The sequence below is a fragment of the Ranitomeya variabilis genome, chromosome 5 (genome assembly GCF_051348905.1).
Source record: "Ranitomeya variabilis isolate aRanVar5 chromosome 5, aRanVar5.hap1, whole genome shotgun sequence".
NCBI lineage: Eukaryota > Metazoa > Chordata > Amphibia > Anura > Dendrobatidae > Ranitomeya > Ranitomeya variabilis.
In genome coordinates this window covers 479,411,287-479,429,775 of record NC_135236.1, presented here as the reverse complement: position 1 = coordinate 479,429,775, position 18,489 = coordinate 479,411,287, and the positions used below count along the sequence as shown (strand labels likewise).

The following is an 18,489-nucleotide window of genomic DNA, read 5'->3' as shown; positions in this document are numbered from 1 at the left end:
GCTAAGAATGTGGTAGCCTCTAGCAAGACCACCACCGAGACTAGTATTAGCTGTCCACAGTGTCACAATTGGCTTTCTTTGCCTCTGGCATGCATATTTCTGTGTAGGAAATGTAGGGTATTATAGGATATATGGTACATCACTCATCTCTGTCACCGCAGGATAGTGTTACTTCTGACAGCGACACCATCAGTGTGAGACAATGTGCTGCTCAGAAAGGTCTGCCTGAGCACAAATGACTAAAACGGATACTTTCTGGAAAGTTTTTTTCATTTTAATAAGCATGAAAAGTCTGTCAGTGGGCTATCCTAGTAAGCGGGCTATTTGTTACTACTCGATTACTAGCCATTTCTATGATTTGGTCACTTTGACATTACAAAGGCTGTGCTTGTGGTAAAGTGCTTGAAAGAGTTGGATATAGTCCTATTAGACCTTAGAGTTCTATGGACATCACTTCAGGGAAATTGGTTGCTTTGCAGTATTGTGTTTTGTTATAAATAGATTATCTTCGAATCAATTTTGGGGAAATTAGTTGAAACTGATTAATTAGAATTACTGAGGATTCAACCATCTCAAGTCTTTAGCTATCTTGCCACTATTAGAGTGTTGTAACACACACATACATACAGATGCTTACTGAATTACAGTACTTAATTCTGCAAATTATATTGTAATGTTTTCAGTCAGTGATACAGTACAGTACATTTACATGAAGAACTGACATGCATATCACTGGTAATAGATCCAATACAGTAAAATAAATGTACTAAAAACAGGTAGATCAATATTTCAATTACATAAAGTAGAGTTGACTGAGAATTGATGAGTGTGAATTGTAAATGTGCAACTAAAGTGAATTTATTCTATACATATCATACATTTCTCATTTACTTTAATATGGTAACTAAGTCAATTGACAACTATAATGTTCATAGTCAAAATTACATTGCTGTCTAAAAGCATTGCATATTATGAGTATTGTAATCTGATTTGGAGAATAATTTACTATCACTTAGTTACAATTCTACAAAACTGTTATCACATTAGCAGTACTGGTTTAATCTCTCCTAACCGTAGACAGAAAAATATTCAGTATTGAAGGAGCGTAGCTACAGAATAGCTGAAAGAACAGCTGTTACAGGAGTCTCATGCTCAGAGGGACTGCCCTAATTCATTAGGCATCAAATACAGGTTTCCATCACAGGTTTTAGTATTTTAGATGAAAAGGATAACGCAATGAGTTTAATCTGGATTCACCAGAATTGGTTTGAAAATGTAACCAGCAGAGTCAGCCATAATTCTTATGTAGACAATGGTTTTGGAAAGCAGTCTATCGCAGAGAGAAACTTATGGAAGAGAGCAAGAGATCTTTATGATTATATGATTCTTAAATTATTCAAATGACTTGTAGCCTCATCTGCTGGTCTTAGCTCTAATTAAGTAGTGACTAGTGATAAGCGAGAATGCTCGTTACTCAGGTTTCTCAGCATGCTCGGGTGGTCTCCGAGTATTTCCTCGTGCTCGATTATTTAGTTTCTGTCGAAGCAGCTGCATGATTTGCGGCTGCTAGACAGCTTGAATACATGTGGGGATTCCTGTTTGTTAAGCATATATTCAAGCTGCATAGACATAAACTAAATCACCGAGCATGCCGAAATACTCGAAGACCACCCAAGCATGCTCGGAGAAAGCCAAGTAATGAGCATACCCGCTCATCACTAGTAGGGACCCATTGCAAATGTAGCTTTTATCTCCTTTGCTGCTGCGCTAGAGCTTTGAATTTGTGCATTTTACTGATTACGCACATGCATATATAATGGATTTAATGCATTTCTTTTGCTTTTTGTAATAGTTTCATGTCTTAGGCTGGCAATACATATTAGATGGCTGTCGGAAAACCGATGCTTCAGTCAATCATTCGTCCAACAGCCATCTAAGTCAATACATCAGCTATCTAAGGAAGAAGAATGCTTGTGACATCTCTCTAGACCATCAGCTGGCCAGCACTCCCATACACATTAACCCCTCAGCCGAACCCGTTAATATCAGCAGGTTCAGTTGACATTAGTGTAATGTGTAAGGGGGCCTTTATTCTAGAGACAGTCCAATAGTAAACAGCACCAATTACTTAATCCACTCTAATCAAGTGATCTACCAGTCATTATTGTCAGAGTGAAGGGTATCATTATGAAGTATTAGATATGCAACTAATTTTCTGTAGATATTAACATGAAATAAACTACATACCATAGCATCTGAAAAAATTACTTTAGTGAATTGATTGTCTTTTGTGGTCAAACAAAGCTGAAATTAATGGATCATTGTAAAGCTCATCGAAGTAATGCAGATGATGCTAGTGGGACATTTGTTGGGTACTGAGTGCCAGGGGCAACAACAATCCACTTTGCCTTGATTGAGGTATTCAGATATAGGTCAACTGAAGGAATCTTTGGATCAATTTGTTCATCTCTAATGTTCTCCTGAGCCAAAACAAAAAACACCACAATCAAATACACAGATAGTATGGAAATCCTTTGTTCCCACATTTCTGCCTGTCACAACTCCACCAGGTGAGAGTAACCAGCATTTACCCACTCTCCCTCCATAGGGTATTAACCTATTGTGAGCTCTGATCCCCACATCTAGATTTATTCACATTTCTACTATATCATATAGAATGTGTTTACATGATGCTACACATCATGGACCATGATGCACTGACTGGTCAAAGATTCAGATGAGGCTTTCATGTTTGGGTCAGGATACCAGCGGCCAGTCCATGCTTCACAGACCATACATTGATCATGTTACATGGACATTTTAATGAGGTTATAAATAAGACCTGTCACCAGGTCAAAAGTGCCAGTTTTTTCTTTATTGTATTCCTGCTGCTCCCCTGAGAATGTAGTTGTTTTTGTTTTAACATCCACCATACCCTTCCAAAGATTTTAGCCTTTTTGTTTAGTGCAAATTTTTATACTCGTCACCAAGGGGGCTTTGATCTTAGGGTAATAATGCAGAGCAGCCTGAAGACACCCCCAGAGAATACCAACCCTTTTAGTAAAGACCATAATTATTTGCACTACAGAAAAATGGTGTAGATTTTTGGAACTAAATGACAAATTTAAAAAAAAATGAAAAAATAGAATGCGAAGGGTGGAAACAGGAATAAAATAAGAGCAAAAACTGTGTATTTTTGACCTGGTGACAGGCCCTCTCTAAAAGCAATTTTATAGGAGATACTGGTCAAAAAAGGATGTCGAAATTAGAAGTTTTTTCCAGAAACTAAAGTAGCATTCATGTACTTAAAACTACACAGCCCACCCACAGAAGCTGTTATGTATGGACACAGATAGGTAAGGTGGCATTTTTTGGAACTCACGTTTACAAGATTTTGATATTGGTTGTCTTTAATGATATTATATAACCTATTACCAGCATTTTTGAGTGCAGAGAAAGATAGCAAATAAAAAACTGGATGGAGTCATTGTAGTTTTGCCTTTGCAGCTACTGTTGTTTTGGTGTTTGACAAATCCTTAGCCAAGACCTGCCATTAGGGGAAAGAAGAATTCAATGGGATGAATATTTTCTGTCTCATTATTTTGTTTCCCAAAGAGATAAGTGGTTCCAGATGTTTCTGGCAGCCACTCATCATTCTGCCTGCTGCATTAACATACCGTGCAGGTTCAGCCAAGCCGAACATGCATGTGAACGGGAGAATGGAAACTGATAAATGTCATTTGGATGATAGTTATCTTACAATATCAACTATTTCAAACTGAAAATTATTATATAGTATCTGAACTGAGAACCTGAAAAAATATATGTTCTATATATACCTAAAAATACTAGAGATTGTAAATAAATTGTGTGTAGCTGAACCAAGAAATTATAAAGGGCTAGAATGTTTTATATCTGATCCACTGTGAATTAATATTCATGTTCGTATAAGTAGAACAGGAAGCTGTACTAATGATGGACATATAAATATGTAGAATTTCCAAATTGGTAATTACATAGTAATTTCTTCTTATTTAAATCATGACCTTATTCAGCTGACTGAGTGGAAAAATATATATGATTCTTCACACCCTAACGAGATGGAATTACTAGACCCATGGGAAGATCTCTTGACTCCTTTTCAGAAACTGCTGGTTATACGCTGCCTACGACCCGACAAGGTATACTAAATCACTATAAGTGATAAATAAGTATAAGTATAAATGAAGCACAGTAAACTTGGCTGTAATATAATTTTACATTATAATATGTTGTAAGCAAAAAATACAGTATAATAAAAAAAATTACATGCTGTAATAAATATTGCTATCGGTACAAAATACAATAAATGGACAAAAAAATGTATACAACTGACCATCACAATTACATGAGCTTGCTGTACATTTTGTTTCAAAAATATGGGTTTTAATACGAAGCTGGACCTCCTTCTGTGGCAACAACAGCCAATACTTTTCTAATACGCTCTTGTGTAGGAGTTGACACAGATTCCGACAGACACATTGCAAATTCTGTCTTTTCACAAGACAACGCAATGTGCTTGTAGAAATTTTTGCAAAATACATAAAAATATCACTTGAAGGACATGAGAAAGCTTGTCTCGCCATGAACTCAATATATCCAAATGGGGCTCCAAAAAGATGAGATCAGGGCTCTGTGCGGGCAGCTTAAATCCCTCCTATAACATTAACATAAGCAATCACTGTCATAAGGAGTCTAGTCCTAATTTTTCAACAGTTTGATTTGTGACATGTGCAGAGGTCACTCACTGTACAGGAAGGGCGAAGGAAGTAAGCTGTGTCCACCATGAAGAATGAAAACCTAGGCTTCCTGCCTCCTCCAGCTTTCTACTTTTCATTTCAGTTATCAACTTGCATTGTAATATTGTCCACATATTAAAGTGATCTCTGCAGAACATGAAGTGTTATTCTACCTGCATGAAAATTATCATTTTCTACAAAAACCCATTAAGGAAGGAATGTATCAATTAGAGCCTTTAAATGGAGTTATCTACCAAATAGTTAACATTTTCTTACCCCATTAGATAGGGTGCTACATTAATATGTAGAGGATCCAACTAAAGAGAGGATAGATAGTGGTACTATTTGTGGAAAACAAGTTTTAGGAAGGTATTTAAGATAACAGAGCATTTAAAGCGAACTTGTCAGCAGGATTTTGCTAAGTAAACTACAGGCATTGTCAGGTTGGCAGTGTTAAACTGATTAAAATGATACCTGTCTCAAAAATGAGGAACATGTTTGTGCTTCGGGGCGGCCTGTGGGCAGATCTTTCCTTGTTTTCTCTGGCCTAGAGCACCAAGATAAGACTCTGCCTACAGTCCCACCCCGAAGCATGGACATATCATTAACTGAAAACTTTTAACACTAATTACACAAGAACCACAAGATGGATTTTCTCACACCAGGTAACATTTTAATCAATTTAATAGCGGCAACCAGACAGTGTCTGTAGTTTACTTAGCAAAATTTTGCTGACAGGTTCCCTTTAAAATATAATGTATCAATGGCAGGAACCAAGAAAAATACATCAACAGTAAAAACAAAATCCAGCATTACAGATTACCTATTACAAATCAATTTCAGTATCAGAGGACAATAGCTCTGAAATAAATAAAATATCTAGCTCTTTGTCCCTTTTTCTCTTAAAGAGCAGTAAAGGGCATAATGAAAATTTGATGGCAAGCAACAGAAATTCTAAGCGAAATGAGTTTTCAACAAGAGAAAGCAGCAGGTCTTCCTCAAATCATGCCAGCTCTTTCTGATAGTGAAGATTGGCACTCATAAACCGTCATTGTCTATTTTGTACTTTCCAAAAAAATATTTCAGCAGGGAGGAAACAGCAGATGTTGATTCCCAATATTTTATAGGAACTCGGCAGTAAATCACTCGGATGTAGCCAAACTTTCTGTAGGGGATTTTTGTGAGGAGTAAATAATTAGGTCAGATCTATTAACCCCTTCCCGACATGTGACGGTATAGTACGTCACATGTCGGGACCCCCGCTTTGATGTGCGCTCCGGCGGTGAGCGCACATCAAAGTCGCGACATGTCAGCTGTTTTTTACAGCTGACATGTGCGCGCAATAGCGGCGGGTGAAATCGCGATCACCCGCCGCTATTAACTAGTTAAATGCCGCTGTCAAACTCAGACAGCGGCATTTAACTACCGCATCCGGCCGTGCGGCCGGATATGAGCGCATCGCCGACCCCCGTCACATGATCGGGGGTCGGCGATGTGTCAGGAAGGTAACCATAGAGGTCCTTGAGACCTCTATGGTTACTGATTGCCGGTGGCTGTGAGCGCCCCCCTGTGGTCGGCGCTCACAGCACACCTGCAATTCTGCTGTGTAGCAGCGATCTTATGATCGGTGCTGCATAGCAGAGCCGATCGGGCTGTGCCTGCTTCTAGCCTCCCATGGAGGCTATAGAAGCATGGCAAAAGTAAAAAAAAAAAGTTTTTAAAAATGTGAAAAAAATAAAAAAAATATAAAAGTTTAAATCACCCCCCTTTCGCCCCAATCAAAATAAATCAATAAAAAAAAAAACCAACCTACACATATTTGGTATCGCCGCGTTCAGAATCGCCCGATCTATCAATAAAAAAAAAGCATTAACCTGATCGCTATATGGCGTAATGAGAAAAAAATTCGAAACGCCAGATTTATGTTTTTTTGGTCGCCACGACATTGCATTAAAATGCAATAACGGGCGATCAAAAGAACGTATCTACACCAAAATGCTATCATTAAAAACGCCAGCTCGGCACGCAAAAAATAAGCCCTCACCTGACCCCAGATCACGAAAAATGGAGACGCTACGAGTATCGGAAAATGGCGCAATTTTGTTTTGTTTTGTTTTTTGCAAAGTTTGGAATTTTTTTTCACCACTTAGGTGAAAAATAACCTAGTCATGTTAGGTGTCTATAAACTCGTAGTGACCTGGAGAATCATAATGGCAGGTCAGTTTTAGCATTTAGTGAACCTAGCAAAATAGGCAAGCAAAAAACAAGTGTGGGATTGCACTTTTTTTGCAATTTCACAGCACTTGGAATTTTTTTCCCGTTTTCTAGTACACGACATGCTAAAACCAATGATGTCGTTCAAAAGTACAACTCGTCCCGCAAAAAATAAGCCCTCACATGGCCAAATTGACGGAAAAATAAAAAAGTTATGGCTCTGGGAAGGAGGGTAGCGAAAAACGAAAATGGAAAAACGGAAAAAGCTCCGGGGGTGAAGGGGTTAAATGAGAGCAGAATTTCAACTAATTTTAAGAGACCTCAAGCAGTGTGCCATTGCTGTGTCCAAAGTGTGACTAATATCAATAAATTAACTCCATAGGACATTCACTAAGCTGCAGAAGTGAAGAGCCACTGCAATGCTTCATATGTGTTTCCTTGAGGAAAGATTAGAAACATTTTCCCATTACTTTTTGTTTTACTTAAGTATAAAGCCTTAGAACTAGGCTTCATGAATATGTCATTTTTGGTCTATAATTAAGATATTAAAGTATGCATTGGACTTTTACATCAAAAACTCAATGCACAAATATTCATTCTATCCTTTGCTCATTTCCTAATTTACACAATAAGGCCCCGTACACATAGCATTATTGAGGATTCCCAGTCCACAGATCTGTACAATAGTGATCGAAGTCTACTATTGATCCATACTGTCATTTTACCTGTCTCTGATTTTATGTAGCGCCGTGCAGATTGTTTTTCTCATACATTTTATATGAAATGCATTTCAAAATATTCTGGCCTTAAAGGAGTTGTCCAGGTTCATCACGAAAGTCTGCATTCTCACAGATCACACAGCGTGTATATAGTCACTGCAGACTTTTGTGATAAACTTAGGAAACCCCTATAACTTGGAAGTATTCTCCCCATTTAGTTTTGTTTTAGAGAAGCACAGAGTTTCCCTTGTAGGCATTTAACTTAATATGGACCTGTAATGACTATTCTTCAAGTCAAGCTGTGAAGATTCCCTGAGTTCTCCCCTTATTAGGCTTTTAAATCAATTCTGCCTAGTCATAGAGTGAATTGTGCAGCTGCACAGTCCTGTCTATCCCCTCTCTTTATTGATCTCCACAATAAGATCAAGAAGCTGATCTATCAGTTTAAAAACTCCTGTTACAGCTAGGAAAAAGATATTTAACCTGGAACCTGGAGAAATTACCCACAGTAACCTAGGTATGTAGTATAACAAAAGACGTGGACCACACATCCAAATATTATACATTGATGGAAGTGTGCTTATACAGTGGGTATGGTAAGTATTCGGACCCCTTTAAATTTTACACTCTTGGTTTCATTGCAGCCATTTGGTAAATTCAAAAAACTTCATTTTTTCTCATTAATGTGCACTCTGCACCCCATCTTGACTGAAAAAAACAGAAATGTAGAAGTGTTTGCAAATTTATTAAAAAAGAAAAACTGAAATATCACATGGTCATGAGTATTCAGACCCTTTGCTCGGTATTGAGTAGAAGCACCCTTTTGAGCTAGTACAGCCATGAGTCTTCTTGGGAATGATGCAACAAGTTTTTCACACCTGGATTTGGGGATCCTCTGCCATTCTTCCTGGCAGATCCACTCCAGTTCTGTCAGGTTGGATGATGAATGTTGGTGGACAGCCATTTTCCTGTCTCTCCAGAGATGCTCAATTGGGTTTAGGTCAGGACTCTAGCTGGGCCAGTCAAGAATGGCCACAGAGTTTTTCTGAAGCCACTTCTTTGTTATTTTAGCTGTGTGATTAGGGTCATTGTCTTGTTGGAAGAACCTTTTGCCAAGTCTGAAGTCCAGAGCACTCTGGAAGAGGTTTTCATCCAGGATATCTCTGTACTTGGCCACATTCATGTTTCTTTCAATGGCAACCAGTCATCCTGTCCCTGCAGCTGAAAAACACCCCAATAGAATGATGCTGTCACCACGTTTCACTGTTGGGATTGTATTGGACAGGTGATGAGCAGTGCCTGGTTTTCTCCACACATACCGCTTAGAATTATCACCAAAAGGTCTATCTTCATCTCATCAGACCAGAGAATCTTATTTCTCATAGTCTGGGAGTCCTTCATGTGTTTTTTTAGCAAACTCTATGCGGGATTTCATATGTCTTGCACTGAGGAGAGGCTTCCGATGGGCCACTCGGCCATAAAGGCCCAACTGGTGGAGGGATGCAGTGATAGTTGACTTTGTGGAACTTTCTCCCATCTCCCTACTGCATCTCTGGATCTCAGCTACAGTGATGCTCTTCTCCCACGATTGCCCAGTTTGGCTGGATGGCCAGGTCTAGGAAGACTTCTGGTGGTCCCAAACTTCTTCCATTTAAGGATTATGGAGGCCATTGTGCTCTTAGGAACCTTGAGTACTGCAGAAATTTTGGGCAGATCTGTGTCTTGCCACAATTCTGTCTCTGAGCTCCTTGGCCAGTTCCTTTGACCTCATGATTCTCATTTGGTCTGACATGCAGTGTGAGCTGTGAGGTCTTATATAGACAGGTGTGTGCCTTTCCAAATCAAGTCCTATCAGTTTAATTAAACACAGCTGGACTCCAATAAAGGAGTAGAACCATCTCAAAGAGGATCACAAGGAAATGGACAGCATTTGACTTAAATATGAGTGTCTGAGCAAAGGGTCTGGATACTTATGACCATGTAATATTTCAGTTTTTCTTTTTTAATAAATTAGCAAAAATTTCTACATTTATGCTTTTTTCAGTCAAGATGGGGTGCAGAGTGTATATTAATGAGAAAGAAGGGAACTTTTTTGAATTTACCAAATGACTGCAATGTAACAAAGAGTGAAAAATTTAAAGGGGTCTGAATACTTTCCATACCCACTGTACATGCTGATCATAATGTTAACCAAAACTTTATGTTCAGTTTTGAAAATTTGTCTAAGCCACAATAGATAAATATATTATATTTGGATGTACCCTATCGACTGAAAGGCCAATCTGTCATTGTTAGTTTGTTCACCACATTTCATATTAGTATCTTGTAAGTAACCTTCTTCTCATGTACACCACCACAGAATCAATGGTGCTCTAAAAATTAAATAATAAAAATAATAATGCACGGTCCATGTCTTTTTCTACAATTATGGAATACCAGGTATGCAATATTAACCTTTCTACCTCTCTAAACTTCCTAGAGACCTTAGAACTTACCCTTTGACCACACTAGACCACAAGGTAAATTAACCTCTTCATTACTTTAGACCACCAGGAATACTGCCATAAAATCCCTTACTTCCTTAGACTAGAACGGATAGTCCATTTAATGCTTTTGAACATGCAGCTTTGCTCTGTGAATGGCCTTTAATACTCATAGGAATCTGTCTCACTGATTTACATATTCATAATTACCAAGAATGTGTAAGAACTTTGTCCCATTAATTAAAGCATCAGCATGCTCATTATCCTTTTAGGGTTTTATTAGTGTTATTTACAATAAGGATCACATTCCCTTTATACTCAGAGACTCCACATATATGGAGAACAGCATTATTTTATTTCATTTACCCAATTCAGGTTTTAAATTCAATAATACATGATATGTACTATTCCTAGAATTATGGCTTAATGCTAAATCATCCACTACCTATTGATAGTTCAGACTATAAGTCATACCTGTTCTTGTGAATAATGTGTAGTAATTCCCTTAATATTTTGGCTTTTTGGTGCAATAGCTATTTTCATTCTACTGCTTTAATTTTTGTAATGATTTATTTTTTAGGTCATTCCAACAATCCAGCAATTTATCATTGAGAAAATGGGTCCAGCTTATGTTGACCCACCAACATTTGACCTGCAACGTAGTTACATGGACTCCACCTCTAGCACACCTCTGATATTTGTCTTGTCATCTGGAGCGGATCCATTAGAACTCCTAATTAAATTTGCAGAAGAGCAAGGTAATCATAATTACATTACTAGCAGCTACGTTCACTTAAACTGACACTATGGGCACATTTTCGGAATTATATAAAATAAATTATGTAGAGTCATTTAACATACTGGAATCAGTAATTATGTCACTCTGGTCCCCCAAACACGTTTACAAGGTGCTATACATATATAGGCACTATATACACTATATACACACTTTAGGCACAGGAAAAAAAAATACTGCAAGTTGAAATAATGTCAAACTCTTCTCTGACAGCTTCATCTCATGAACCTGCTTTTGCAATTCACTGCACAAAATGCTGATAGTACCTTTTGGTCTAAATGGACATGATTAGTTATACAGAGCAATAAAATGGCAGCTGTAGGGGTATGTGTTCAAATTCTACTCCAAAATCCACATGAAAACCCCCTTCAAATACTCTTCGAACAAGCTTTCTATTCATTTCAATGGGAAACTATGCCTAGAATGCATATGATGCGTTTTATGTCCATATGGAAAAAGTAGCAACGTGTGAAATCCAAAACCATTTTTCTGCTGATACAAAATTTCCAAACTTGAAGTCCAAATGAATTGAAGAAGAAAAAAAACATATAAAATTAAAAAAAGAAGAAAAAAAAAGCACCAAAAACATAATTTTTTAACTGGATTCTATATGTGGATTTTGCAGCCAGGAAAATCCACCAACAAAATAAACCATGGTGAAAACATACATAGATGATAGAGCGAAGGGTCGCTGATTTCATTTAGAAGGATACTTAGGTTTTCTTTCCTGTTGGGTTGTATATACAAACTCATTATAAAAAGGACAGTATGTTTCCTGGGGTGACTAATATAAGGAGTCTTTAATAGACACCATATAAATCAGCTGACGTGGGAAGGTATGGCAGCACATAGTCCCAATGTTGCCATGCAGACTCATGCACACGGCTAATCAGTTTACCGGATTTAACCTTCAAGATAAACAAAAGAAAATGTAGAATATAAGAAATAACAGCTTACACATCATTGTCACTATTCCAGAATTAAAGAGAGAATGGGAAGCCAGACAAGTAGTCAGTTACATATTTGTGTGATGGAAACACCATTATTTTTGACAAGCTGCCAAGTTTCTGCAAGCTAATAGTGAAAGGATATGAAAACAAGCCAAATAATCACATTTCCATTTAGTCCAAACAAACTTTCTTTTTAGAATTTCTTCCTTCCCGATTTGATCTTTTTTCTGCTCTTGTAAGCCATTACTCTCGGCTATGTCCTAAATTTGTCAAGGGGTGTAATATTTTACCGTTCATTTCTCCTCTTCACATAAATAGCAATTCAGAACACTGATATGCCTAAACGATCTGCAGGTTCGGGAAGAAAGGAAGTTGACAGCTGTTGCCGGGTTTGTTGCTGGTTTGTTGGGCTGCTTGTTTTATGATTTTTTTAAGTGGTGACTGTGCGCATTATAAGGAAACGTGTAGTTCAATATGGTGACAGGTAATTGGTTATTAGCTTGTTCAGGTTCTATGTCTGCTTATGTCATACACAGGAATTCTATCCATTTCGATACCAACATCAGGCACATTTTTTTGTGAGGACTAAAGCCCCCGTCTCACTAAGCGAGATCGCTAGCAAGATCGCTGCTGAGTCACAAGTTTTGTGACGCAACAGCGACCTCAGTAGCGATCTCGCTATGTGTGACACGTACCAGCGATCAGGCCCCTGCTGTGAGATCGCTGGTCGTGTCGGAATGGCCTGGACCTTTTTTTGATCGTTGAGGTCCCGCTGGGTAGCACACATCGCTGTGTTTGACACCTTACCAACGACCTCTTTGACGACTCAGACACTGAATAGTCATAATAGCTCCCATGTGACATCGTTGTACAGGTCGCTACAGGTCGCTGGTGAGATGTCAAACAGTGAGATCGCAGCAGCGATCGTTGGAAGATCTCACTGTTTGACATCTCACCAGCAACCACATAGCGACGCAGCAACGATCCCTGACAGGTCGTATCGTTGTCGGGATCGCTTTAGCGTCGCTAAGTGTGACGGGGCCTTAAAGCCTTGAACATGCAGCTAATCAAATTAAATGAATAATTCTTTCCAGGGAGTTTTTATTGTTAAAGAACAATAAAGATAAAGATAACCCAACATCAGCTTGAACAATGCGCTTTTGTATCCGCCTGACATGTCGTGAAAATGCAATGTGAACCTGGCTTTAGACTTTATATCAAGCCAGCAAGTATATAATGATATACTTCATCTTGAAATTTGGTATCCAGTATTAAATCATTCTTCAATCCTGTTCTAAACAAAATAGAAAGAAAGTTATTATTTCATAGAAAATATATAGAAAACATAGAAAATACAGCATAAAAATTCTTTAGAATATGATTCATGTAATGTAAAATCCTCCATCTTTGCCAAAATTTCAGTATCTGAGTATACATCCAATGATGTTGTTATGAGACTATTATGACTGTTAAATAACAACCAGATATGGAGCATCACTGCTTGACAATTGGCTTCTTGTTTTTTTTTTTATTATGCTCACAAAAGTAGAGCACACATTACCCAGCTTCTATCTGAATCTTGGTTTTGCCTGTTGGCTTCTTCCTGGAGCCAGCTGGGCATGCTCTGTAAAATACCAATGAAAAGTACAATAATATTCTCAAATGTAGCATTAATAAAACAAAAACAGTTGCTAACATAAATCTAATCTAAATAAAAATATAGCATTACTTGCGTCGCATGTGAAAAATATATACATATAATATATTCCCCTAATATCTTTTCATGCATGTACACACATGATTAGTGTTGAGCGATACTTTCCGATATCGGAAAGTATCGGAATCGGAAAGTATCGGCCGATACCGTCACAGTATCGGAATCCAATCCGATACCGATACCCGATCCCAATGCAAGTCAATGGGACGAAAATATCGGAATTAAAATAAACCCTTTATACACTTGTAGGTTCATTCTACATGAAGGAAAACAACTAAGAATAATGTAGGATGTATTGGGGGACGTGGCGGAGACATTAAAGGCACAGAGGTTTAGCCCAATCTAATAGAATAGCAGGATTTTTTTTTTTTTTTTATGACGTTCGGCGTTAGAAAGAATTTGACTATGTTATTTTTTTTTTTTATGTCAGATATTGATGTTTCACTACTTCCACGCCCTTCACCTTCTTTTTTACTTCTCCCACGCTTTCTTCTTCATTATCCTCATCATCAGCTTCTTTGACATCAACTTCTTCACCTTCTTCATCTTCTTCTTCATCTTCTACCTATTATTTTTTGGGTTACATTGTTCATATTCTTTTTATTTTACTATTATCTTCATCATATTCTACTTCTTCATCATATTCTTATTTGTGACAGGCATTCCCGTAGTTGTTATCTATAAAAGTTTGAAGATTACACCTTCCGTTCTGCCTGTCACAAAACAGTTACATTTGTCCGCGTTCAGTTTGGCCTGCAGCATCAGGCTTTATCCAGGGGCACCACGAGGAGGAACGGACTCACCCCCATACACTGCTTAGTCTTCTTCTGCTTATAATTTACATAATATTTTTTGCTCTGATATTTTGTGTTATGCTTAATGTCCTTCTGCTCTTTGTTCTGCAGCCTCTTGTTCTTCTGCTTCTCGGTCTTCCAGGTCGTCGTCGTCTCCAGGGTCGTCGTCTCCGGGGTCGTCGTCATCGGGGTCGTCTCCGGGGTCGTCGTCATCGGGGTGGTCTTCAGGGTCATCGTCTCCAGGGTCGTCGTCATCACGGTGGTTGTCGTCTCTGGTGTCGTCGTCATCTTAGGGGTGGTCTTCCGGGTCATCGTGTTTAGTCTCTTGAACTTGGAAATGCAGCAGAAGGTACAAGAAGGCTGAGAGAATGCCGAGAACCAGCTGATGGAACTGGAGCTCAGATGGCTACCCGAAGGTCCAAGAGCCAATGGAACGACCGAGGACCAGCTGACGTTACTGGAACCCGGTTACTAAGCAGGAGGTACCCGTGCTGAAAGCACTACCAAGGACCACCTGACGTTGGTGGAACTCAGATACCCAGAGGGAGGCACCTAAGCCAAAGGCTCTGCCCGGAACCAGCTGACGGTACTGGAACCAGGATGGGGAGCAGAAGGTACAAGAGCAAAAGACACTGCCGAGAACCAGCTGACGGTGCTGGAACCCGGATGGGTAGCCGAAGGTCCAAGAGCCAATGGAACTACCGAGGACCAGCTGACGTTACTGGAACCCGGTTACTAAGCAGGAGGTACCCGTGCCTGAAAGCACTACCAAGGACCACCTGACGTTGGTGGAACTCGGATACCAAAGGGAGGCACCTAAGCCAAAGGCTCTGCCCGGAACCAGCTGACGGTACTGGAACCAGGATGGGGAGCAGAAGGTACAAGAGCAAGTGTCTGCGTGGCTTTTGCAGGACACGATGCCGGCTGCACAGCAGGGGAACAGCTGGCGGTGCTGAACCCCACTGACACATTGGCTGGTGTTTTTCTCTGTGCAGCTAGCACATCTGGGCCCCAACTGGCGGTGTGTTAGAGCCCAGGGACAGCAGGAGAAGGAGGAGGAGCAGGAGCAGGGGGAGGGGAGTGTAGGCCGAAGCCTGCACTGGCGGCAGCTTTGGGTGTGTTGTGTCTGCGTGGCGGTCGCAGGACACGTTGCCGGCTACACAGCAGGGGAACAGCTGGCGGTGCTGGACCCCACTGACACATTGGCGAGGTGTTTGGCTCTGTGCAGCCAGCACTTCCGGACAGCAACGAGCGGTGTTGTAGCCCGGGCTCTGCAGGGGGAGCAGAGTGTAGGCCGAAGCCTACTTGAACCAATTTCAAAGGTAACCTTTAACCCCCCCTCAGGGGTTAGAAAGTAGAAGAGCCACAGCTTATGCAGCAGTAGTGCTGCGCAAGTCAAAGGTTGCTCTTGTAATTTTTCTCCTTGCACACGCTGAATGGAACACGTATAACATTTAGCCCTTTATACAGTCAAACTGTGTAATGGAGGCGAGAGTTCCCTTTGTAATGAGACGCAGCACAGATGTCAAGAATCCCACCTTGGTGCTGGGTGCAGCCTCCTGAGCGTTGTTATTTGCTGTACAGGAGTCTGCGCTGTCGTGTTATCCCCTGGCCTAGCGCCGTTAGCGCTGCCCATCTTCTGACATCATTTAATGTCGGCCGTTGCGGTTCGCGATGACCATGAATCCCAGCCCCGCAGTGTCTTAACATTGTTAAAACACTGCGGGGCTGGGATTCAGGGCCTGGCGCAGCACATATGTTCGCCTCTCACACGCGGGTCCTTACACCCGCTTCAGACTGTGCGGCGTCATCTGATCCCTTATCGCATGCCACGGCCATGAAGCCGCACAGTCCGAAGAAGGCGGAAGGAGAGGAGGGACAGGCGAACTGATGCACTGATCCTGCCCATCAATCACACCCTCGCAGTCCCAATAAATAAGACACCGAGGGGCGTTGTGTGGGTCAGGGCGGCCGCAGAGGCGCAGCCAGCCAAACAATGATGCCAGAAGACGGGCAGCGCTACCAAGGGGGTTGCAGCGTGTCATTACAAAGGAAAGTCACACCCCCGGGACGGTTAAATGGTCACACAGAGGACACATTTCAGACGTGTTTTCAGTTCCACATGTGCGAGGAGAATACGTTTATGAGCCACCTTGCACACATGCAGCATTACCGCTGTACAAGGTGGCTGGATAACGTAAAAACGCCTGGGGGAGGGGGGACAGGTTCCCTTCAATTTCAGTTCTTGTGTCTGCGTGGCTTTTGCAGGACACGTTGCCGGCTGCACAGCAGGGGAACAGCTGGCGGTGCTGGACCCCACTGACACATTGGCTGGTGTTTTTCTCTGTGCAGCTAGCACATCTGGGCAAAAACTGGCGGTGTGTTAGAGCCCAGGGACAGCAGGAGGAGGAGCAGGAGGAGGAGGAGCAGGGGGAGGGGAGTGTAGGCCGAAGCCTGCACAGGCGGCAGCTTTGGGTGTGTTGTGTCTGCGTGGCTTTTGCAGGACACGTTGCCGGCTACACAGCAGGGGAACAGCTGGCGGTGCTGGACCCCACTGACACATTGGCGAGGTGTTTGGCTCTGTGCAGCCAGCACTTCCGGACAGCAACTAGCGTTGTTGGAGCCCGGGCTCTGCAGGTGGAGCAGAGTGTAGGCCGAAGCCTAATTGAACCGATTTCAAAAGTCACCTTTAACCCCCCCTCAGGGGTTAGAAAGTAGAAGAGCCACAGCTTATGCAGCAGTAGTGCTGCGCAAGTCAAAGGTTGCTCTTGTAATTTTTCTCCTTGCACACGCTGAATGGAACACGTATAACATTTAGCCCTTTATACAGTCAAACTGTGTAATGGAGGCGAGAGTTCCCTTTGTAATGAGACGCAGCACAGATGTCAAGAATCCCACCTTGGTGCTGGGTGCAGCCTCCTGAGCGTTGTTATTTGCTGTACAGGAGTCTGCGCTGTCGTGTTATCCCCTGGCCTAGCGCCGTTAGCGCTGCCCATCTTCTGACATCATTTAATGTCGGCCGTTGCGGTTCGCGATGACCATGAATCCCAGCCCCGCAGTGTCTTAACATTGTTAAAACACTGCGGGGCTGGGATTCAGGGCCTGGCGCAGCACATATGTTCGCCTCTCACACGCGGGTCCTTACACCCGCTTCAGACTGTGCGGCGTCATCTGATCCCTTATCGCATGCCACGGCCATGAAGCCGCACAGTCCGAAGAAGGCGGAAGGAGAGGAGGGACAGGCGAACTGATGCACTGATCCTGCCCATCAATCACACCCTCGCAGTCCCAATAAATAAGACACCGAGGGGCGTTGTGTGGGTCAGGGCGGCCGCAGAGGCGCAGCCAGCCAAACAATGATGCCAGAAGACGGGCAGCGCTACCAAGGGGGTTGCAGCGTGTCATTACAAAGGAAAGTCACACCCCCGGGACGGTTAAATGGTCACACAGAGGACACATTTCAGACGTGTTTTCAGTTCCACATGTGCGAGGAGAATACGTTTATGAGCCACCTTGCACACATGCAGCATTACCGCTGTACAAGGTGGCTGGATAACGTAAAAACGCCTGGGGGAGGGGGGACAGGTTCCCTTCAATTTCAGTTCTTGTGTCTGCGTGGCTTTTGCAGGACACGTTGCCGGCTGCACAGCAGGGGAACAGCTGGCGGTGCTGGACCCCACTGACACATTGGCTGGTGTTTTTCTCTGTGCAGCTAGCACATCTGGGCAAAAACTGGCGGTGTGTTAGAGCCCAGGGACAGCAGGAGGAGGAGCAGGAGGAGGAGGAGCAGGGGGAGGGGAGTGTAGGCCGAAGCCTGCACAGGCGGCAGCTTTGGGTGTGTTGTGTCTGCGTGGCTTTTGCAGGACACGTTGCCGGCTACACAGCAGGGGAACAGCTGGCGGTGCTGGACCCCACTGACACATTGGCGAGGTGTTTGGCTCTGTGCAGCCAGCACTTCCGGACAGCAACTAGCGTTGTTGGAGCCCGGGCTCTGCAGGTGGAGCAGAGTGTAGGCCGAAGCCTAATTGAACCGATTTC

The 18,489-nt window shown here is 41.9% G+C and overlaps 1 protein-coding gene across 1 annotated transcript in view; it reads left to right on the top strand.

Annotated features, from left to right (window-relative positions):
- LOC143775062 (dynein axonemal heavy chain 3-like) overlaps positions 1 to 18,489 on the top strand; it is a 2,972,411-nt gene that overhangs the window by 2,824,547 nt on the left and 129,375 nt on the right. The window contains exons 70-71 of the mRNA XM_077262897.1: positions 4,056 to 4,181; positions 10,775 to 10,952. Coding sequence (XP_077119012.1) covers positions 4,056 to 4,181; positions 10,775 to 10,952 — 304 coding nt within the window. The remainder of the gene's footprint in view (positions 1 to 4,055; positions 4,182 to 10,774; positions 10,953 to 18,489) is intronic.